Genomic DNA, 24,391 nt, shown 5'->3' with positions numbered 1-24,391 from the left:
ATTTTTTAACTTATAAAAATGGCACGCTTGTAAAGTTAGGGTAGGGGATGGGTTGTATATACATATGCGTATTAAATATTATTTGTTTTATTTATTGAATTATTTCTTTATGAGAAAAAAGTACTAGCTAAAGTGGCTGTATTCTTTAGTAATTCTTCATAGTATTGGAATATGTGTGCCTATATAGATATTTACACACTATCGGTATGGTTATTCCCACAATTTCTCCTTTGATGTTATTTGAATATTTTTTGGGGTTTTCATACACCTCCTGTAGTATATGTGATAGTTTTTTTCATCTTTTATTTTTTAAAAATAATAGCACTTATTTTCTGTAATATATGGGCCCCTCCACCTCCCAAAAAAAAGAAAAAAAAAAAAAAAAAGTAGCCTCAAACAACAACAAAAAAAGTAAATTATTTTGTACCCCCCCCCCCAAAAAAAATATTATTTTTTTCGTCAATAAAGATTAATGAAATTTAAAAGAAAATCATTTTAACGTCACCCATTTGTAATACTTTATCTCTCTATTTCCATCATATGCTCATGCATCCACAATATGCTGAAATGTTTTTACAAAATTTTAATACAGCATTCTTGAAAGGCCCTTAGGTGCTAATTTATATATATTCAGCGGCAACTTTCTTTTGGTGTTGGCCTTTTTTTTGTGCACAGTCCAAATAAAACAAATATGTGTGAAAATTATTTTACGTTTTATTAATGGGAATATTTTTAATATAATATATTTTTTTATTTTTCTTCAACTTAAATTGTGTATTTATTTTATAATTTGATATATATTAATTTTTTTTTTTTTTTTTTTTTTTTTTTCCCTTGTAAATTTTTAAATGACATTATTATCAAATTGAGAGAAGTGTTGTGGATCATGCATTTTTGCTTAAGTACAGAACCTCGTTAACCTTAACCACTTTTTTTAAAACAGAATTTAGTGAATCTTTTCAATGTTTTGTGTATTTATTTTTTATATATATATAAAGGTAGCACATATACATATATTGTAAGGTTGTTCTTTTTGATTTTATATCTTTATGAAAAAATATAGAAGTTCCTATATTGTTCGTTCGTTCGTACGTACGTATGTTTTATTTTTTTATTTTTTTTTTTTTTTTCCGCTTTATATTTTCTTTCATTTTTTTATTCACCAACTTTCATACACGTTTATTTTACACATTTTATTCCGTACGAACAGCTTTTTTTTTTTCCTGGAAATGTTATTTTTTTTTCCTGGAAATGTTATTTTTTTTTCCTGGAAATGTTATTTTTTTTTCCTGGAAATGTTATTTTTTTTTCCTGGAAATATTTTTTTTTTCGGATCAGTCATCTAATTGCATGGAAACTTTTCTTCCCCTATAAATCTGTGCCTCACTTATTAATAATAGAAGCAAATTAAATATAATAAAACAAATTAAAATCTTACACTGTCTAAACATCCATGCTGGTGTTAAACACTTGGTGTGTAGTAGGTAATAATTTAATAACAGTGACATATATGATATGATTAAAAGGAAAATGCTATCTCTTGGAAAATTTTCACATAATGATGCTGTTATTAAACCAAAAAATAAAGGGATTATGGAAGAAATAAAACGTAAACTGTTGTATAAACCTTTGTATTTTCTTTTTGGTGGTATTCCATATTGAATTAATTGGAGTAATGAATTAAACCCCCCATGAAATACTAAAAAACATGAACAAGAATAAATTTCTAGCGAAAATATATCTCGTATGTAATTCTCTTTATCTATTTCTGGTAATATGTGAATTAATAATACGCCGCTTGAAATAACAAACAAAAAAAGGTACTGACTAATTTTAAAACCTTTTGGTACATTATTTGTTCGTCCTTCCATGGGTAAATATTCAAACAGCAATTCGTTGTGACTCTTTTTTGTCATTATATCCGCTATTTTCCTCTCGATTAATTTGTTGTTAAAGTATATGTCTCTTGGATCTTCTTCATTTGATGTTTCGTCCAGTAAGACATTTGGTTTCCTATTTCTGTTCTCCTTATACTTTGTATTCAAATTTCTCTCCCATTTTGCCTTGTCGATATCCTGCATTCTATTTTTAATACCTCTGATCTTGCCATTTGAAAATTTCCTACTCAAATAATGTCCGTACCTAAAATACAATTCCCAATTTTTGTAACCTTTTTCTTGCTGAGCAATGATTGAAGCTGCGTAATTTTTTCGAAATAAACGCATCATCCTTGTGCTATAAAATCCATGTGGAAAAATAAAACATTCAGCATTTGGTACATTCTGCGTGCACCTGTGGATCATCATAAAAGCGTTAAAAAGTACATGATTTACATGCATATATTATACATACATATATATATATACACATTTATACATCTATGCAGCCTCTACATTTTTATTCTACCACAACCTAAAATTGTTATGTCAACAAGAACTTATTGAGCTAGCGCAGTTTTGCTGTTTCAAAAAAAAAAAAAAAAAAAAAAAAAATTGAGATAGTTTGTTAACATGGTTGTAGCGAGAAAATAAAATAATAAAATGAAAAAAAAAAAAAATGAATCTCATTTATAGCTTAATAATTTAAAAGAGCACAACGTGAAAGTAGCACACACAATGAGTGAGGAGAAAAAACTAAACAAATGAAAAAAGAATGCATAATTATAAAAAAAAAAAAAAGGAAGCTACGTGGTTTCAACAAAATAAAAACATCGACATCCAAAATTATATATGACAATAGCACAATCCACAATGCCCTTTATGACCATAATATAATAAGCATACATACATGCACATAACTAAATGAATACTTTCCAACAGAATGGTACAAAAATGGAAAAAAAATTAATTCACACCTTTGGCTAAAAAAATGTATTTTTATATCATCACATGCTATAAATTATTTCTCTTTTTTCCTTATAACTTTTGACAAGTTCGAAAGAGATGTGCAAAAATAGATGATCCATAAATATTATATGTGAAACCACAAATATGTGTAACATAAAATCGAAGCCTTTAAGAGGGGTAAGACTTGGTACATAGGGTGGGGACGGGTATCCTGTTTATACTACTGTTTATGGGGAAAGTATGCCAAAATAAATATGTACACAGGGACACACATAAACATGAAAAAAAAAAAGAAAAAACAGCGATAATGATAACGATCAGAGCAACGCCAGCAGCAACATCAGCAGCAACATCAGCAGCAACATCAACAGCAACGACAGCAGCAACAGGATCAAAATTTGAACGCGCTCTACAAATTAATGGTTGCCGCGTTCATAAATTTTCGTAAGGCCTTAGGAATAGTTAGCTGATTTTGTTCGCCCTTTGAAGTTCTCTGAATTTGATACTGCTCCAATATAATTGCCAAGACCCGCCCCACGGCCAAACCAGACCCATTTATAGTATGACAAAAATAATTATTCTCAGCCTTTCTATATTTTAAATTTAATTTCCTAGACTGGAAATCCAGGCAATTGGAACAAGAAGAGACTTCAATAAATCTGTTTTGACTTGGTAACCAAGCTTCTATATCATAACATATAGAAGCAGCAAATGGAGTTTCAAAAGAATTCAGGAGGACTAATCTGTATGGTATTTTTAGTTTCTTTAAAATATATTCACATTGTTTTATCAAATCATTGTAGAACATATGAGAAGTTTTTTTATCACTGATATTAATTAATTCGACTTTTTCAAAAATATGTTCACGTAACAACCCCTTGGATGCTTTTCCATAGGTGAAATTTTTTTCTATTCTAAAACATGACGAATGACTAACTAGTTTTATGGGTAAATTTTCATGATTTAAGATGGTATTTCTAAATAAATTTAACAAGGAGACTTCACTAGTGGGGATTAGATAAGCTTCTTCATTTAAAATTTTATAATTGTTATTAATTTTAAATAAATCATTTTCAAATTTTGGTAATTGTCCAGTATTTGTTAAGGCAGATTTTGTAACTATTACTGGAGTTTTAACATACGTATATAGAAATTTATCTACATGAGTATTAATCATAAAATTTATTAATGCCCTTTCTAACTTTGCAATATTATTTACTAGTATATTATACCCAAACCCTATTTTATTTGTTATATTAGAAAAAATATTATTATTATCATATCTTTTTAAAATATCTTCATGTGGTTCTAAAAATTTATTGTCTTTCCCAATTTTTATGTTTTTTATTTTGTACGTTTTAACTATTTTATTCTTGTTCATCGTTTTTCCATCTGGAACCATATCCAATAAGATGTTGGGTAGTATATTTAAATGCTCATCTATTTTGCATTTCAAATTTAATATCTTCGTTTCGATTAGGTTAATATTTCCGTTTATTTCATTTATTTGATTTTTCACTTGTTCAATTTGTTTTTCATCACAATTTGTGTTTTTCAGATTTTGCTGTTTTTTCACGTCTTCGATGCGTAAATTAGGCTGTTCATCCTGATTATCATCATAACCATTCTCTTCTTTTTTCCCGAATGTGTTGACTAAATCTGATTCGTTTAATTCCTTATCATTTTCATTGTTTCCATTAATTAATGAATTCTTTTTTTTTTCCTCTTTATCCTTCGTTGCATAGTGAACTATAGAATTTTGTGCAAACATCAAATTTTTCACCTGCTCGGACAGAATTTTTCTCCTATTCCTGAGATCATTTCTCAATATTTCAAACTTATTTTTTTCCTCTTTCAGATTTTTTAATATTTGAGCATGTATAATATTTTTTTCCATGCCTCTTTTTTTTAAATTTTCAATTACTACATTTTCATTTTTTTTTAAAATTCTCAGATGCATACTACATTCATTATGTTTTCCTTCACAAGGTTCTTCACGATTGCATTTTTTCGTACACCTAAAAGAAGTATTTTTTTTTAGCAAACTTGAACATTTGGATTTGTAGTTATTATGAAATACGTTAATAAACAACTTGTTCCCATTTTTGCTTACTTTTCCAAACACACAATAAACGCATAAAAATATGCTTAATAATGTTTTTCTTTTTATATGCATGCTACATATTTTGCATTTTTGCTGTTATGGTAATGTTTTCGCTTGGAAAAACTCTCCGCTTGCATCTGTAAGCGTATACACATATGTATATATATATACATGTACAAATACATCACCATCCAAGAATATCAACATGTGAAATATGAAAGTGTCTCTTTTCAATACATTTGAAAGGGTCCTCTGAAACTGAATTTTTCTTATTTCTTTCTTGTCGTTATTATGAGCTCATAAAAACCTCCTTCGCGTGAAAAATATGGCATAACCCATAGGCCTCTTGAACATTCTTGCACTTGTATATATTTACATATATATATATATATGCACACGTAACAGTGTGGTAAACACAGGACGAAAAATCAAAAATTTTGCAGCAAAATATGATAAAATGAACACTACACGCAACCATGGAAAATTTTGGTTGGTAATGTCACTAATGGGGCACTGGTTAACAACACAGCATACAACAATTCCCCACAGTAATAGGCATACGTCCTCACTTATGCCAAAGTTAATTAAAAAAAAAGAAAAAGGTAAATCGCTTTTCTTTCGAAGGGAATAGTGCTAAAATTTCACAATTTATTAGAAAAGAAGTGTTTAATCACGAAACCTTTTGATGCAGTATGTATAAGTGTGCATTTATATACATACATTCACACATGCATACTTTTATGGGTTATATATAATACAGGTAAATATGTACGCATGGGGAGGAACAAAAAAAAATCCAAATTTCTAGAAAAATGTTACAAAAATATTACACCAAAACAAAATTGTTAAAAAATAAAAATATGCAACGGAATAACAATTGTTGTAGATGCAAAAAAAAAAAAAAAAAAAAATTTTAATGTTTAAAAAAAGTTAGCCAGGGAGTGAAGGGGCAATTCGGAAAATCACATAATTTCTTTTAAAGGAATGAAGCATGTTGATATGCTATATATTCAATATGTATCATTCTAAGTAGGAACAGATATAGAGTAGAGGTATTCTAGTGCCTTATTTTGTGTTGGTGCATTATACCATTGTCCAATTGATATACATAAAAATATCGAATTTAAAGTTCACGTGGGACTGAAGCAAATATGTGTATGCATATACATTTTTTGTTTATATGTAACATGTTTTTTTTTTTTTTTTTTTTTTTTTTTTTTTCCTTATACTTTTTTTTTTTTTTTTTTTTATTTTTTTTTTTTTTTTTTTTTTTTTTTTTTTTTAACTACGTTTTATATGAAAACAAATTAATAAATTATTTATGAGGAGAAAAAGTAAAAAGGGTTAAAATTATAATACGAAATGCAGATATACAAAAAAGAAAAAAATAAGTAGCTTTATTATTTTATTTTTTTTATTATTTTGTTTTGTTATTTTGTTATTTTGTAATTTTGCTATTTTGTTATTTTGCTATTTTATAGTTTTTTTTATTTTACTTTTTTGTCTTGTGTTTAAGGGGATATGCCTATGATACACATCCTACACAAAATGAGGCACTAGTAAGGAAAATGTGACAAAAGGGAGTAAAAATATAGTGCAATATATATATAACAAATTTGGAATGGTTGATAAATATGTTAAGCATCGTTATTCAGAAACAATTTCATTTATTTTTTTTGCTAATACGTGGATGTAAATATCAACTTGTTTCAAACACGCATATTAATTTTTTTTTTTTTTTTTTTTTTTTTTCATTATAAAAAAGCTTAGAGAATTCACTTAAAAATTTTTTGTGTGCATACGTTATTCCACTATATGGTTACACATTGCAAGGGACACTTCAAATGATATTGCAAACATTGCTACAAATGGCAAGCTTAGGTGACATCTTCTGCAGTTGTCTTAAAATTGGAAAAATCCTCCATCTCGTCAATATCACCAATTTCAGTAAAGTGTGAAATTCTCTTAAGTCTATCGGATGGTCTGAACAACATAAACATGGCAGTGAGTATGATTAAAAACAAGCAGCTTACAATTCCCTCGCTTATGTAACATTTTAAGCTCCATATGGTGTTATCTACAATAAGCATGACAACAATATCTATGAGAAAAGCCATGACTGAAAATATAAGTGTAAATATTAAAACGTTAAAAAATTTTTTGAACATATTTAATTTTTCATATTGTTTGTCTTCATTTAATTGAATAATAATTTTGCTAGCTGATGTAAATACCCATAAGTATATGATAGAATATATGATTGTTACTGGTAAAATGCAGAAAAGAAAATAAACTGTATTAACTTCTGAATCAGTTAAGTGCATATCTAAGAACTGTTTTATAAAATCAAAAATGATAAAAAAAAAGAATAAGACTTTTATCTTGATAAATGTTTTCCTATCTAATGTTGGTATTACTAATCCCCAGCCTAATGCTCCCAATAATATTAAAAGATATGAACAAACATTTTTTAATATGCTTGAACAAACCGAAAGGAATAATAAATTGCTATTCACTCTTGCATGTAAATTATATGCCAAGAAGTATAGAAAGAGAAAAAAATTTTCTATAAGATATAAAAATATACAGACTAAAATCCATATTTGAATTTTAATAACAAATTGTTTATTCCTTATTAGTAAATAAATCCATGCAAATAAATAAATTGAATATATGGTCATACAAAAAACATATAAATTTAATTTCGGAACTTTATCTCCTGGCAAATATCCATACTTATTTAAAATATGTACATTTCCATGTAATTCTAATTCATATTTTTTACTTTTCGAACAATTTGACAAAAATAATGCATACACATTGGTTTCATCTATATTATATACATACTTATTTTCAATTTTTTTTAAAAGTTGTTCATGATTTACTTCATTTTCTGACTCGGATACTACATCATTTTGTATCCTATCATTTACAAAATACACTGGTAATTTTAATGAATACATATTTGATTCATCTACATATCTCTTTAAATATCCATTCCCTGGACAAGTATAAGAATCACTTCCATCCATACCTGTTTCTTCTGTATGACAACAAACATTAGAATCTTTAGGTAAATAATACTTATTAAAATCGCTTTCCTTCATTATTATCATTTCCAAAAATAGGTCTGATGAATCTAAAGATTCATCCTCCCCTCTTTGCATATATTCTTTTTTTTTTCTTAAATATGGGTTGTTTTTATACAAGTTTATTTTAAATTTTTTTTTTTTTTTTTTTTCATCATCAGAACCGGAATCATCATCATTTTCATCATCACTTTCATCTTCATCACTGTTGTTTCTATTTTCCCCTTTTGAATTATCGTCTCCTGTGTTTTCATCATCTGATTCATCTTTTCCCTGATCATTTATTTTGTTATCATCAAGATCGAAGCTGAAATATTTTGTATTCTTATTATCAGTTGTACTAATTCCTATATTTTCAAAAATTGCATGTGGCCCTTTTATGGCCATATCCTTTTTTTCCCCTAACAAAACATATGGAGTGTCATTTTTTCCAAATATGTATAATCCTTTCAAGACATACAGTATATAATTTGTGTTTATTTTCTGTCCATCCAATTTTATTAATTGGCTGTTTGTTATTCTAGTGAAAAACAAAAATAATGCAATGATGAGAAATTCGATTTTTCTTTTAATTTTCTGATTGGGCTTCCATGTCATCATGCTATAGTTCGTGTGCAAAATTTTAGGCCACAATGGCTGGTTTGAGAAAGGGATCCCTTTTCGTTTGCCTATCCGTTTGACTATTCGTTTGTCTGCTCGACTGGCTATTCGTTTGTCTCTTGGATTGGCTATTTATTCGCCTATTTGTTTTTTGCCTATTTATTTGCCTATTGGATTTCCTATTTGTTTGCTTTATTTATTAGCCAATAATTTATGTATTTGTGTATTATACGCTTTGCTGTGTATATGTGGATATTTGCTTGCTAATCCAAATAGGATAAATTCGGACAAGTCAAAAAAAAAAAATGATCTCCTGTTCCCGGTTACTGTATGCATACATATACAAGGCAAAAGCGTGGTCGTAAAAGTGGTGAGTTTATATGTGTGTATAAGGTTAAACAAATTCAGGGATAAAAGAACAAAAAAAAAAAAGTAAAACAAAATAAAGCAAGCAAAATAAAAGTAAGCAAAATAAAAGTAAGCAAAATAAAGCAAGCAAAATAAAGCAAGCAAAATAAAGCAAGCAAAATAAAGCAAGCAAAATAAAAGCAAATCGAAGAAAATCAAAGGGCTGAAAAGAGAAGCTAAACTGTATTTGTTTGCAATTATTCCAATTTCATCATTTTATTTCCTTTCCATTTTAACGAGTTACATTAAAAAAAATTGGCAACGAGGAAGAAAAAATTAAATTGTGAAAATGGAAAAAAGTGGATTAAGAAAATACCAAAAAAAGAACGATTTACGAAAATAATTTAGTGAGCATTGCGAAATTAAAAAGAAAAAAAAAAAAAAAAGAGGGGGCAAATTACGAGAATAATGAAGTACGGATTGCGAAAGAAAAAAAAAAAAAAAAAAAAGAGGCGGCAAATTACGAGAATAATAAAGTACAGATTGCCGTTTACCTTTGTTTGTTGTGGAACTTGAATTAAACGAAAAAATACAACTTGTACATACATTTACATATATTTATTTATCTTTGCACATAAGAAAAAAAATTAATGTATGTAAAATTTATGAATTCCTTTATCTCTTTTAATGTTGTTTTCAATTTTTTAAGCTCTCAGCGGTGGGAGAGCGTATTTCCATATTTATTTTATTTTGAACTCCTCCCAAGTTTGCAAATTAAGGCATTTATATGTACACATAAGAAGGCCTTAATACCCATACGACGAGGAATACTTTTGTTTGCCTTTCTTATAAAACAAATGTGTGTGAGAATATCGTATGCACATATGCTTGTGATTTTTGTGGAACGTAATATAAGCATGCATTTATTATTTTCCTTAACTCCCCTTAGATTGAAAATGATCTCCTTAAAGTTTTATTCAGTATTTTTTTAACTACCCAAAAATTTTCCACATGGCAAGTTCCCTCAGTTGGTATGACAACTTAGATCCATATTTTCGTTCTACTTTTTCTTTCGATTTTTACATTCGAAACATGTTAACCCCTCCAAAAAAAAAAAAAAAAAAAAAAACACCCATGTATAATCTATCAAAAGTGCTGATAAAGCGAATGAACATTTCGCAAGCACCCTTACGAATATTTCAAAAAAGGAAGAAATGGGTAAATACTGTACATGCATAGGATAAGAGGGATGAGAACAGCAAAAAAGCAAAATAAATAAAAAGAAATGAAATAAAAGGTATTTTACTTAGCAAAAAACTTATTTTATGTACGTCCTATATTTACACCAATGCTGTAAGGCATGAGGAATTATCTCATACCAAGGGTAACGAATAATTCTCGACCAAATAACATTTCCCCTGAAAAAATTTTGAGAAAATAGTAGCAATTTACAAAAAGGTACCCAGAAAAAGGTATCATAAAAATAAGCACAAGGGGGATGAATAGAACAATAGAATGGGCTACTTTTCTCGAAGGACACGCATATAACCCGTAACCGTATGCAAAATATGTTGCACTGAGAAATTTGCGATTGTTTGGAGTGAATCAAGTGGATCTTTACATATATTATTTCATATTTATTTTTATTCTTACTTTTTTTTTACATGTATTTTTTTATTATTTTATGAGCATTCCATTTGGAACATTAACATGAAGTCCTATTAAGTGTCCCCAATTTTTCACAATTTCTCGACCCCCGTAAAAGGGCGTAAATAGTTGTATTAACAAAAGTGACAGAGTTTAAACAAAAGTTTTATATTTAAAGGGTCCAAGGAGTGCATCCCGTGTGCATGTAATTTTATTTTGTTTCGACTTATTTTGTTTCGACTTATTTTGTTTCGACTTATTTTGTTTCGATTTATTTTGTTTCGATTTATTTTGTTTCTTTTTTTTTTTTTTTTTTTGCGTATATATGTAAATGTTGCTACGTGCAATAGGCACAGAAGCAACGATACATCTGCAGCCCTTTTTTTAAATTCGAAAAAGGCACATATTATTTTGTAATACACATTTGAGATGTATATGGATTGACATGCCTTGTTTGGATTTTTTTTCTCATTTTTACTTTTCTTGCACATTTTGCACACGATGTTATTGCTTACAATCACCTTAAATTCGTCATGCACTAAGGCAACAAAAAAGGGAGATCATAGTTAAATATTCCATTTCCTATGTATAAAGAGGCGTAAAATGGTGTGTTAAGAATATGGTAAAAGACATAACCCGGGTATAGACAATTCATGATTGAAATTTTACTTAACTGTTCATTAACTTTTATATTCCACATGCTTGCTGGAACATCGGATTTAATGGAATCCAAAAAATTATTTAGAAAAAAAGTATTACAATTTTTAATTTTATCATATGTTAAATTTTTAGGGTATCTAAAATGTACCCACGATGTTAATTTTAATGCATCTAAAATGTTTAGTCCTGTAAAATTGGCAAATTTCATTTCTAGATTATTTGTTATTTTAACGGAATTGTAGGGTACAATAAATGCTTCTTCGTCTATTTTCCTTACAATATAAGACAATCTCTCAAGTTCTGTCACAGTGCTCTGCTTCTCCTTTTTTGTATCTTTTTCGCTTTTTTTTTTTCCCTCTCTTTTAGGATTCCCGCTTTCTAATTCTTCACTTTTGTCGTTGTTACCTTTGGAGATGTCGCTGCAATCGCTACCATTGCTACCATTGCTACCATCGTTTTCATCATTTTCATCATTTTCATCATTTTCATCATTTTCATCACATTTATTACTTTCATCACTTTCATCATTTTCATCATTTTCATCACTTTCGCTGGTACCATCATTTTGACTCTCCACCTCTTCCCATATAGACTCACAATCGTCAGCATATAAACTGCTTGGAATTCCAGTAAACAATGTAAAAGGAATTTTCTTTCCTATTTTCTCGATCAACATGTCATTCCCTTTTATTATTTGTTTAAATTCATAATCATTATTACAATAATAAAATTTCTTTTCTGGAAAAAATTTGTCATTATTCAAATTGTAAGTTATATAATAATCATTTTCTATACCTTCTATTTTACCCCATAAATAGACTTCCTTATTTAGTTTCTCTTCCAAATTTGTCATGCCGTATAGTAACCCAAGTTTTTCCTCTTCATTAAAGCATCTGTTGGATTCGCTTAAATTATGTAAATGAAAATCTAAATTCTTTATTTCTATCATTTCGGCTTAATAGAAAAAAAAAAAAAAAAAAAATGTATACCGCTGTTTTTGTTACATGCATGGATTCAAACAAACATGAGATAATACACAGCTTCTATTTGGTACTCACAGATGACTAAAACGTGAATAACTCGAAATAAGCAAAAAGCTTTTTTTTTTTTTTTTTTTTATGTTATTGTGTAATATTTTTATTTTATTTTTTTTTTAGAAAATATTACTCTCACTTATTCTATACCTACGTTGGAACATTGAGGAAAAACAAAGTAGTAATAAATCAAATTCCATAATATTTTCTTCAATTGTACAGACATAGGGATTTATACATATTCTCTCTTAAATTTTAGACCATACCAATATGGTATATATATATATATATATATATATATATATATATATATATATAAATAAATAAAATGGATAAACCTAAACAAATTTTCCTATTTATAAGTGCATTATATTAGTTCTTTCTAAAATGCGACGCAATGAAAATTAGACATTTGCCTCTCGGTGAGACAAAAAAAAAAAAAAAAAAAAAAATTCATTCATTGGGATAGAAAAAAATAAGGTGAATATGCTTATGTGTGGTTATTTTCCTCAGCATATATCTGCAATTTTATTAGAGTAATAAAAAATAGAATAAAATAAATAAATAAACAAGTAAAATATAGACAAACTTACTTGTCTCTTTTCATTCGTCCGGTACTATTTGTGAAATGGAAGCGAATAGGTTTAGAGACTACTTGTCTATTTATCTCACAGTTCAAATTTTATTTATTCCTCTTTTTTTTGAAAAAAATGACAATTTTTTTTGCACATTTCTAAATAAAGTGAAAACAATTTTTGAGCTCTGGTGATAAACCTACGTTAGTGAACACTTATGTATGTATTCACATATGTATGTATGCATGTATGCACTAATGTATGTATTCACTTATGTATGTATGCAAAATCTTAAAGCACCGAAGATAGCACGTTAAATAACGAAAAAATATTCCCATTCTAATCATAAGAGAAAATGAACTATTTCATGAAAAGAAAAAATGAGTCTGTCAATAAAAGAGAGGCTTTTATAGCAAACGGTAAACATACGAAAAATGATGGAACTATCTTAAATGAAGACATATTCAATAGCATAAAAACATTTGAGAAACGAAATTCTCATCAAATAGAAAGAAATAACCACCAAATAAATGATAATCATAAAGACAAGGAGATAGACACAAGCTCGAACTCTTTTCTAGATAGTAGTTTTAACGAAGAAATGGGTATTGTGCCTCATAAAAGTGCAAGAGCAAATTCTAAACAGAATTTAAATAAGGATTCTCGCTTTGAAGAAAATAGCCATCTTCATCGCTCTAGCAGTAATTATGGCATGGAAAGCTACAACGAAGAAATACCAAAGGAGTATAATCAGAAGGAGCATAGTCATAAGGAAGTTACTTCAAAAAATGAAAATTTAACACATACGATAGAACAGTGTAACATTAACAAGAATAATGAATCCTGTGATAAGGATATACATAGCCAGGTTGAAGAGAGACACAGTAAAGATCAATCCATGCATAACAGTGGAAGGAATCGAATATTTTCAAAAGGTGTAGATAAGGATAGACAAAATTTTCCGAGTGAGCAAATTCAAAATGATTTTAAAAGATTTGTAGGTAGTCAAAAATATAATAAACATAATTCATCCTTTTTAAATAATCAATGGAAGGAAAAATATTCATCAAAAAGTGATGAACGAATAAATGAAATAGTATCAAAAAATAGCAATTCTATTTCGAATGAAAATTCTAACAATAGTGCAAGCAATAATCAAAGAGATAATAAAAACATAAATCAGAAAGAAGATGAACATTTTTATCAAAAGAAAAAATCAATCAACTTACATTCTGGATTAAATACAAGTAAGAGTTTGTATATGAGTAATGGAGATAACAAAATTCAACTTGATAATCTCATTTTTGGTCGCAGAAATCGAATATCACACTCAAATGTAAAAGCAGAAAAAGACACAGATGATTCTTCTTCTGAAACCTATTTGGAAAACACAAAGGATTATAAAAATAGTAAAGAATTTGCTTACGGAGAAGAAACAAACTTTAATGGAAATTCGTTAGACCAAAGAGAAAACCTAAAAAATTATGGTAATACCAACGGTGGATGTGCTGTCAACATTAGTACTAAAGGTAGTGCTTATTCTCATACAGGAAGAAATCTTAAGGAACCAACTAACGAAAATGTAAATTCACTTCACCTCTCGCAAAGGTATGTAGCCATAGGTGAATCTGTTAATATTCAAACTTCATCAAGTGTAAATCAAGAAAATAGTAAAAATATAAATAGCGAATTTTTGAAAACAAATATTTCTTCCACAAAAAATATGGACTCTTATAATAAATTAAAAAGTAATGTCATAGGAACCAAGGAAAAAATCAGTGAAAGTGATTTGCAAACAAGTGCGGATGTTGCTCTAGGGCAGTTAATGAAAGCTAGCAGGAAATTTAGATATTCCAATAGATCTTACACACAACCGATGAAGGGACATGCGGTAGTTAAAAACAGCTCTCTGTTGTTGAGCAGGCACTCAGTAGAGTCGAACGAGGAACTAGCCGAATCGAACGGGGGATTAGCCGAATCGAACGGGGGATTAGCCGAATCGAACGAGGAACTAGCCGAATCGAACGAGGAACTAGCCGAATCGAACGAGGAACTAGCCGAATCGAACGAGGAACTAGCCGAATCGAACGAGGAACTAGCCGAATCGAACAGTATATTATCTAAAAAAATTCTAAGTCACAATAAAGCACAGAATTCAATGCAGCTAAAATCGAGTCACATAATGTCAAGGAACAACTTACACAAATCAGTAAGCTACCATGATAAGTCATCCAAAAATGCAACAATACATAAAAATAGTGAAGTAGAAGAAGCATATTATGATATGGATCTCTCAAATAACATACCCATGGAAAATGGAAGAAGTTATATAAATTTAAACAATCTAAAGAATGAGTCAAGAAGTTATTCCATAACATCAAATAGAAGACACACAACAATGTCGAGGGAAAATTTTGAGGATTATAAAAACAGCATAATTCTCTCTCAAAATAGAACTATAATACTGCCTGAAAATTTAATAGAGTTAAAATTTAATCTAAATGGATCTGTAAGCGCCATTACAGAATCGACGAGCCAGATGCATATGGAAAATAGTTCAAACAAATCACAGACAAGACAAGAAAATTTAATGAACAAATCAGAAGAATCAATTAGCAGCAGTCGGAATATGAACCATCAAATGGAACACAGGAAAAGTTTTGCAAGGCAGAGCAGGAATCCTCAATCAGAAAAATACCACCAAAGTGGACATAACAGTTTATTAGAATCGAGAAGTGATGAAGTCACTAACCATTTATTAGAATCACATTATGAGCTACACAAATATAATGATAACATGCTAGATACTAATGATAGCTCTATGAACCTAAATAAAAGTCGAAACAAAACGAGCAAATGTACGGGAAAATCGTGTAAGAACTTCATTAAATCCGAAAATTCCACGCACGAGTCACACTATAGCTTATCAAACTCTGAAATGAAGAATATACAGTCTGAACGAAGTTCAATAACTTCTACAAGTAGTCAGATGCAATTAAGAAATAATATGTTGAATTCAAATAATAATCTTACTAACCAAAAAGAAGTTTATAAAGAATCGAATAGCGTTTCTATGGAATCATTCAGAGGTCATATGAATTCAAAAAATCATCACAACGAGCTGAAGGGAAATTTGATAGAAACGAATGATACCTTGGTGAATTCTAAATTTACCGGAAGTGTGACAAAATTAAGAGGTAGCAACTCAGGGCCAAGAAGCAGCAATGTGGATTCAAGAAACAGCCAAAATGATAACAGTAGGAATCATAACAATAGCAGTAGTAGTAGGGAGGTAAAAAATTACTCGATCAAATCAAAAGACTACAATGGCCACTCGAATAACAACATGGTAGAACACAACTTGAATTTCGCAAAAAGATATCAAGAGGAGTCGCAGCATCATTTTGTTGACGAATTTCAAAAAAGTAAAAAAGACGGAAATGAATTGAAATACCGATATGATGATAAGAGAAAGTACCATTTGAACAGAAGTGAGTATGTTCCCAAATCAAGCATTCAGTATGAATATAAAAAATTTAATACTTGCGTAAATAGTGAAGAGCAGAAGGCTGATTTGTTACAAGAATTTCAGAAAAATATTAAAACAAAATGGGAAACGAAACCTTTACAAGCTGAAAATGTGAATGTAAGGAGGAAATCACGAGAGAATTTAGAAAATTATAATGACCATCTACCAAGTTACATGAGTCAAACCTCTATAAATCGCAATATGAGACAAGATCAAAATCAAAATAAAAATTATTTCTTAACAGATAGTGGGAATTCTAATATGTCTAATATACATGAACAAGAAATTGAAGCGGGATTACGGGGGAAAATGTACTACAATGAATTAGAACATAGTTTTGAAGCCTTGCAAAAAGTTGATAATAATGATGATTCCAATATGGAATTTGACTTTATTCAGGAAAATAAAAAATGTCAATATATATCCAATGATTTTTCAAAATGCATTATAGATTCACAGATGTTAATTAATAGTTCTCACAATTCTATGCAACATTCTGATTTAAATGCTTCTAGCCACTTTGATTTAGGGGTGTCCAATAAATCAAATAAAATTTCTGACATAGAGAAATTTGCCATAGAAAATAATTTTAATTCCAATTATATTAAACGGTTGTCTATGAATGATAATTTTGTTAACACTGACTTGCAAATATCGTATATAGAAAATGAAATTCAAAACAAAATAAAGAATTTTGACAATATATTGGGCAAAAACTTTGAAACCAAATGTAATAAAGTGCTCAACAGAATTGAGAAGTTGCTTTCCTCAAAATTTTTCAGTGAGACATAGGCTCTTTAGATTTTATTTTAGACTTTATTTAACATATATTTTATTTCACTTATTTTATTTTGTTACATTTATTTTATTTTGCTCATTTTATTCTGCCCATTTTATTTTATTACACCTATTTTACTATTTTTTTTTTTTTTTTTTCGTTTGTCCGGGATGTGCACCGCATGGTACATTTCACCAAAAGACAATTTTTATCCAACACGTTTGGGTACGTCAAAAAACGAAAAGTTTTTCTTTTATGTAATTCTTCTCATTTATTAATGGGCACATTTGCTTATTCATTGAAAAAAAGTACGTTTTCCAAAAAAATTTGTTAAATTACCATTTTTAATCATCCACTTATTTTATATATACATATATATATATATATATATATATATATATATATATATATATATATATATATATATATATATATATATATTTATTTATTTACATCTTACTTTTAAATGATTAGCATTGCAAAAAGATGGAATTTGAAAAATCCAATAAACTTGAGTAACCCTACGAACTTGAAACGTTAATGTACTTTTTGTTTCTTAATTAAAACACCTATTAATCAATTCGAACCTTTACATAAACTGTAACATGGTAGATGAACTCACATGCGGGGTTCACATTTATACATGTGTGTATACATTATGTACATATACATGCTGAACCAAACTTAATGATTGTAATATTTTCTAAAAATCTGTGACTCTACAATTGTGTGACCAATCACCAAACATGGTTGGTTCATGCTTTTCATATTTATATCCATATTCTTGGGATACATTATTTTCGAAACCTGGTACAATTTGACCTTCCTTTTCTTCTATTATAGTTCCTTTTGTTATTTTTTCTGTTTTGTCAGTTTTTTCAGTTTCACTTATTTTTAATGTGTTGTCATTATATTCATTATTCCCTTGATAATTATTTACATTTTCCTTAGTATTACTACTTCTTTCTAGGGTTGAATATGCCTCACAGTAAATTGTGTGTGTTTTTTCTGCAAAATTGCATTTTCTAAAATGCTTACAAATATATTGTTTACTCATCATCCATTTTGCAGTTCTATAATAGTAACATGTGTTAAGGTTAAAGAATATATTTTTATTTCTTTTTATGAATATTATGGAACATCCTTTTGTCATGATTATATGTAAGTTTCTTCAATGTGTGTAAGCGTGAATTGGGACATGTGCTAATGCAATATTTTTGATTATATGTTTTGCCCTAAGCACAGGGAGTAATAAACTCTAATATACACACATACACTTTTATTTGTGTGTGTGTCCTTTCTCCCTTATTTCATGTGCTCACTTTTGTCTTTACATTTATGTGCAAATATGTAGATTTATATAGAATAAAAAAATAAATAAACAAAATAAATATTAATAAAAACAACACTTAAAATAACACTTACAATAACACTTACAATAACACTTAAAATAACATTTAAAATAACATTTAAAATATCACTTGCTTGCACATGTACATTTTAAATTCCTTTCCTTTGAATAATTATTATGAAGTTAGCTGAGACAGCATAGGCTTATGCATGTGTATTTTTACACGTATATTTCTACCCTTCCATCAATTTAATGGTTTATAAATGCAAACATTCGATAGTAATAACAGTTTTCCATTCGGCTAAGAAATGTTAATTTTTGAAAAAATTATCTACTAAGAAATTATTTGGCTCTTGTACGTTGTAGAAAAAGAAAAAAAAAAAAAAGCACAATACTTTTGAAGTACCAAAACAACTAAATTTATGCATATACGTATTGTTTGTATACACACAGTGTCATTTAAAATTTTCAAAAAGGCAAAAGGATAAAATAACTTTATTTATAATCCTCCTTCCCACACATATATATATGTACATATATATATAAAAATGGGAGAAAAGGATCTTAATTTGATTGAAAAAAATAACCTTGATGAAGAGACGGTATAAATATATATGCAAACATATGGAACGTGTGAATTGGATTAATTAGCTCCTAATTAGTGTTTTGTTCAACGGGAACATGTCAGTTAAATGTATATCTATTCACATTAGCAAAAGATATACCTAGGCACAAACTGGGGAAATTAAATAAACATGTGTCACATAAGTCGATATGCACACAAAAATATATACATACATGTGCACATTAATTTGGTCACCTTCGCCTCAGAACAATTTAAAAAGTGAAAATTCAAAATATATGGAAAACCATCCAGAGTTGAAAGATCTACTAAATGATTTCATGTCTTCTGTTTTGTTACATACACCGGTAATAATAAAAAAAGTGATGAAATTTTCTCTTTAATTGCAATTGAGATAAGGCAGAAAGCATAAAAAATAATTAACAAGCTGATAAAAGAATAAGGCAAAACAGAGCAAACAAAACAGAGCAAACAAAACAAAGCAAACAAAACAGAGCAAACAAAGCAAAACAAAACAAAACAAAAAAAAATATAATAAAACAGTGCAAAGTGAAATAAAAAATCAACGCAAATTCATTGTTGGCAAGTACACATCATAGTCTTAAAAATTGTAAAACATGTGCTCACGTTTTGAGAAAAATATTCACCACTATAGAGTTGCTTAAAAGCATGAACAAATTCCCAAACGAGTGAAAGAAAAAAGCAAAAATAAAGAAAAAAACTAAATCGATGCTTCATGTATATGCAAATTATATATACATATATATATATATATATATATATATATATATATATATAAAATACATACGTCAAATGTTTTCTTCAATCCCGTATAAAAAAATCCATAATTTTATGTTTCCTTTTTTGTTTCCTATTTGCTTCCCCGTTTTGTTTCCATTTTATTTTCCTTTTTGTTTTAACTTTTAGTTCCATTTTTTTTTTTTTTTTTTTTTTTTTTTTTTTTTTTTTTTTTTTTTTTTTTTTTTTTTTTACCATTTAGCATTTTTATGCAAAAGTTTTTCCCATTTTTTCAGTATTGCTAATTTTTAAAAAAAAATATGAATATGCATTTACCTAATGTCATATGGTGTAATTGCCGTTCAATTCCCAATTCGTTTTTTTATAAAAAATGTACATTACATATATATATATATATATATATATATATATATATATATACATACATGTTTGGTATATAAATTCAGGAAGATATTTTTAAGTACGCAAATGAGTATTTTTCTTACTTTAAAAAAAAGTAATTCATATATTTTGAAGACATAAAAAGTAAGGGAAATTAAAGCGAGAAGTTCATTCATACACAGCAGTTGCTGCCATTTGAAGAGTACACACAGTCTTGGTAGATCACGTTTGTGAAAGTTTTATGCACAAGTATATTTTTGTGCATACATGTGGGGTATGTATGCATTTGCATACACACATTAGTAGGCATTACCATCGTATTCCCTTATGCATACAAAATACCTGAAACAACACAAATACATTTACGATCAATTAAGCTAAGCAGAAGAACTGTGAAAAACTGAGGTTATTTCCTTGTGCTAATGCTAATAGAGAAAAAAGGCAAGAAGTGGTTCAGGGGAAATGTAACAATGATTAGACGTGAAAAGTATCCCTAGCTTTTGCAAAAAAAAAAAAAAAAAACATTATTTATTTATTTATTTTTTTTTTTTTTGTAGAGAAGAAATATTTGTTTGAAAAATAATTTTTTTATAATTTTATTATCAATGGCATATTTGTAGGAAGAAAAAAAAAAAAGATGACACTGCCGTTTTCATTAGTTATTTATAGATGTTGACACTTGTTTGATTTATTTGAAATTTAAACACATACTGTGTATAACAACATATTATTGTGGAAGACCGAAAATTATCTAATATGTATATAAAATTTCTTATACATTATTAAGCATTTGATATGGTATTGCATATACACATTTGTGCCAAACCTTTGCTTTTATCGTGTAACAAAAAAACATGTGTCATTAGTTCTATTTTAACAATGCACCTTTTTTTTTTTTTTTTTTTTTTTTTTTTTCATTTTTAGTAGATTGAAAAATTCAAATTAGGCATGTATAGATAATATATTCTTTTAAAAAATATCTTTTACTGTGGAAATGAAATACATATAAACTGTGTAAATATATATATATATATATATATATAATTATTTGCACTGACCGATATATCTGCTTTCCTATGAATGAGTATTTTAAAAATATATATATAAATAAAAATATTAAACTTGGATAAAAACACTCAAACATCATGTAGTGATGGCGTTTTTTTTTTTTTTTTTTTTTTTTTTTTTTTTTTTAGTTTGTATTAATATGTCTTATAAGTACATATGTATAGACACAAAAATATACATATGATATAATATTTGCCTTTTCACTGTTTACCCTTTCACTGTTCTCCCGTTCACTGCTTACCTTTTCGCGCATTTATTGCGGGCGTAACTAGCGAATGATTAGCCTCGCGGATATTGGAATAAAAATTATTACTTCATTTTAAGTTGAAACAATGGAAGAGGAAAGCAAAGTAAAAGACGGTGCATCGAAAGAAGAGAAAACAAGAATTTATAAAATTCTGCTACTAACGTACGCAAGAAGGTTATCAAAATATCAAGATCAAATAAAAAATATATATTTTCATAATAATATCATTTCATCTATAAAAGATGAAACGCATGATTATTTACTAAACGAACATGTAACATCACAGCATTATTTCATTGATACTTTAATTAAATCAAATGAGAATCAGGAATTTTTGAAAAGTATACAGTTAATTCAGAATCAAAATGATAAAGGGGGAAATAAAATAAACAAAGAACAAAAACAAGATACAGGCAATGGAAACAGAAACAGTAATATGAACAGTAGCAGTAACGATGGTGGTAATAGTAGCAATAGCAACAACAATGCAGAAAATGACACTGCAGCAGAAGTAAGTAATGACACACCAGGTGTCAATCAAGTAAATCAAAGAACCCAATTTAATAATTACATTATGGATATCATGGAAAGATTTCACTTATTTATGTTATTGAAAATATTATTTGTTTTATTTTTGTTTGAAGCAAATTCAAAAATGTATTTTATTGTTTCTGGATTGTTTATTTTATATAATAGAGGTTTTTTTGATTTTCTAATTAGCAATTTTAATTTTATATCAAGCAATGATTCCATAGAACAGGTTTTAAGACGCATGAGTGAATCCAGAAATATGAATAATATGATAGCTAATGAAAACAATGTTCAAATCAGCAACATGAGTGAGGGGGGGCCAGTTAATAATCAGCAAGAGGAGGAAAATATGGAAGAAAATGACAATCAACATCTTATATATGCATTGGAGTTTATACATAAAGAGGGAAAAAACACATCAGAAGAGGATATAGAAGAGAAGGAGGATGACGACAATATAAACAAAAAAACAAACGAACAAAACATCTTATCAACATCCACATCTAATTCTAGGGATTTTATTAATGAAAATAAGGATGATGAAGTAGATTCTTTTCATGCAGCATGGTATGAGGATGACATTACAGAGGATAAAGAATTTGTACGTGAGATTTATGATGGATATAATTATGAACTTAATGATGAAAATTTGCAAGAGACACATGGAAGTGATCATAATAGTAGTGTTAAATATATGAAAAAAAAAAATAAAAAGAGTTTATTTTTTTTAAAAAAAAAAAAGATAGAACAGAAAACACATGCAACTGAATTAGACATAAAAAATGATTCCTGTGCAGAATTCAATTCTTCTACAAATATGAATGAAAAAGGAGATAGTAATTACATCGACCATAGCACAGATAATATATTTCGAGAAATGAATGATTCTAAAAATGTTGATCTTGGGAACTTTTTAGGATCTAGGATAAGAAGAAGAAAAATAAATAATATCAGTAGTAACCCTAATGAAGGGGGGAACAAGGATGATAGTAATGACGACAAAATAAATGTTCAAAATGACAATGGAAGCGAAAAAAATGCTTTCAGTAATAACAAGATATATTATCACAAGAACTCAAAAACAGTAAGTAACGTTTTAAATAATAGCATGAACGAATTTGTTAATTCCGATTGCAACGATTCAGAAAACAGTATAGACAGTGAGCAATCCAGCAGTGGTACTTCTTCCTCCATGAAAAAAAAAAAAAAAAAAAAAAAAATACATATAGCTCAAAATACAGGAGGTGAGGAGGATCGTAATACAGATATTAATGTTAGACGAAAGCCAACAAAATTAGAAAAGTATATTTATCAATCTGTTGTAATGTTTTTCATGACTTTATTACCATGGTGGGTACCAGATATTGCGTATTTGGAGGATTGAAATATTTCCATAAGAAGTGTGTGTGTGGGGGAAATAATAATTTGTAAAATTAGAGTAAAAAAAAAAAAAAAAAAAAAAAAGAGTAAAATGGAATAATAAAATGGGGGAAATGTAGAGGGGAAAAAGTGATATTATCACTTTTGTGCTAGTAAGAAAGCCCTTATGACAAACTGATAAATATATATATATATATATATATATATGTGTATGCGTATGCTTATGTATATTTATGTGTGCGTACACGCAATTGACGGAGAACTTATTGCGATGTAACATATGCCAGTAAATCAGAAGAAGGAAAAAAACAAAAGAAATAACTTCTGTGCATATTGATTTTATTAAAAATTCAAGTGTTGAATTAATTCTATTATTTTTTGTGTGTGCGCATAATTTTACGCATAATATCTAAATTATTTGTAAAAAAAAAAAAATAATAGGAGGGAAATCAGGTGTATATATATGTATACACATTTTACATTATATGTTATGCATATCTCCCTTTTTATTTTATTTTTAAAAATTAAAATTTTATAGAACTCCTACATATTTGTTACTAAATAATTATTGTTTAAGAGCAAAAATTTACGTATAGATTAATCAATTTTTTGTAAAAGTGATAAGCCATTCTAGGTACTTATCTTTAACTAATATATTTCCAGGTTTGTGTCGTTTACGTGTGTTACAAACAGAATAAGGCCAATAAATGGGGCTTTGGAATTTTCACAACTATATACAAAAAAGAACATCCATGTGAAGTAGGTATATACATGTATACGGTGGTGTATTTAAACTTTTGTTTAACGTTTGAAACGTTACAAAAAGTGAAATTCATCTGTCAAGGAAATTCTTTTCTTAAATTTGGCAACTGCATAAAAAA

General features: G+C 28.1%; 8 protein-coding genes across 8 annotated transcripts; 3 read left to right on the top strand and 5 right to left on the bottom strand.

Moving 5' to 3' along the window:
* Positions 1 to 1,334: 1,334 nt before the first annotated feature.
* Positions 1,335 to 2,228, bottom strand: PGO_143400 (hypothetical protein, conserved; the record flags this gene model as incomplete). The annotated part of the gene is made up of 1 exon (XM_028690331.1): positions 1,335 to 2,228. One exon carries the CDS (start codon positions 2,226 to 2,228, stop codon positions 1,335 to 1,337), a length of 894 nt encoding a protein of 297 aa, XP_028546132.1.
* Positions 2,229 to 3,255: 1,027 nt separating this feature from the next.
* On the bottom strand, positions 3,256 to 5,022 carry PGO_143390 (serine--tRNA ligase; the record flags this gene model as incomplete). Its single annotated transcript, XM_028690330.1, has 1 exon — positions 3,256 to 5,022. The coding sequence occupies one exon, from the start codon at positions 5,020 to 5,022 to the stop codon at positions 3,256 to 3,258; it is 1,767 nt and encodes a 588-aa protein (XP_028546131.1).
* Positions 5,023 to 6,827: 1,805 nt separating this feature from the next.
* On the bottom strand, positions 6,828 to 8,639 carry PGO_143380 (hypothetical protein, conserved; the record flags this gene model as incomplete). Its single annotated transcript, XM_028690329.1, has 1 exon — positions 6,828 to 8,639. One exon carries the CDS (start codon positions 8,637 to 8,639, stop codon positions 6,828 to 6,830), a length of 1,812 nt encoding a protein of 603 aa, XP_028546130.1.
* Positions 8,640 to 11,172: 2,533 nt separating this feature from the next.
* PGO_143370 (hypothetical protein, conserved) lies at positions 11,173 to 12,243 on the bottom strand (the record flags this gene model as incomplete). The annotated part of the gene is made up of 1 exon (XM_028690328.1): positions 11,173 to 12,243. One exon carries the CDS (start codon positions 12,241 to 12,243, stop codon positions 11,173 to 11,175), a length of 1,071 nt encoding a protein of 356 aa, XP_028546129.1.
* Positions 12,244 to 13,258: 1,015 nt separating this feature from the next.
* On the top strand, positions 13,259 to 17,224 carry PGO_143360 (hypothetical protein; the record flags this gene model as incomplete). The annotated part of the gene is made up of 1 exon (XM_028690327.1): positions 13,259 to 17,224. The coding sequence occupies one exon, from the start codon at positions 13,259 to 13,261 to the stop codon at positions 17,222 to 17,224; it is 3,966 nt and encodes a 1,321-aa protein (XP_028546128.1).
* Positions 17,225 to 17,913: 689 nt separating this feature from the next.
* PGO_143350 (hypothetical protein, conserved) lies at positions 17,914 to 18,363 on the bottom strand (the record flags this gene model as incomplete). Its single annotated transcript, XM_028690326.1, has 1 exon — positions 17,914 to 18,363. One exon carries the CDS (start codon positions 18,361 to 18,363, stop codon positions 17,914 to 17,916), a length of 450 nt encoding a protein of 149 aa, XP_028546127.1.
* Positions 18,364 to 19,109: 746 nt separating this feature from the next.
* On the top strand, positions 19,110 to 20,403 carry PGO_143340 (conserved Plasmodium protein, unknown function; the record flags this gene model as incomplete). Its single annotated transcript, XM_028690325.1, has 3 exons — positions 19,110 to 19,163; positions 19,393 to 19,491; positions 20,350 to 20,403. 3 exons carry the CDS (start codon positions 19,110 to 19,112, stop codon positions 20,401 to 20,403), a joined length of 207 nt encoding a protein of 68 aa, XP_028546126.1.
* A 1,281-nt stretch (positions 20,404 to 21,684) lies between these two features.
* Positions 21,685 to 23,514, top strand: PGO_143330 (hypothetical protein, conserved; the record flags this gene model as incomplete). The annotated part of the gene is made up of 1 exon (XM_028690324.1): positions 21,685 to 23,514. The coding sequence occupies one exon, from the start codon at positions 21,685 to 21,687 to the stop codon at positions 23,512 to 23,514; it is 1,830 nt and encodes a 609-aa protein (XP_028546125.1).
* Between the last annotated feature and the right edge of the window lie 877 nt (positions 23,515 to 24,391).

The sequence above is a fragment of the Plasmodium gonderi genome, assembly GCF_002157705.1.
Source record: "Plasmodium gonderi DNA, contig: Chr14, whole genome shotgun sequence".
NCBI lineage: Eukaryota > Apicomplexa > Aconoidasida > Haemosporida > Plasmodiidae > Plasmodium > Plasmodium gonderi.
Note: the sequence above shows the minus strand (reverse complement) of the source record. Positions and strands in the feature narration are given on the sequence as shown.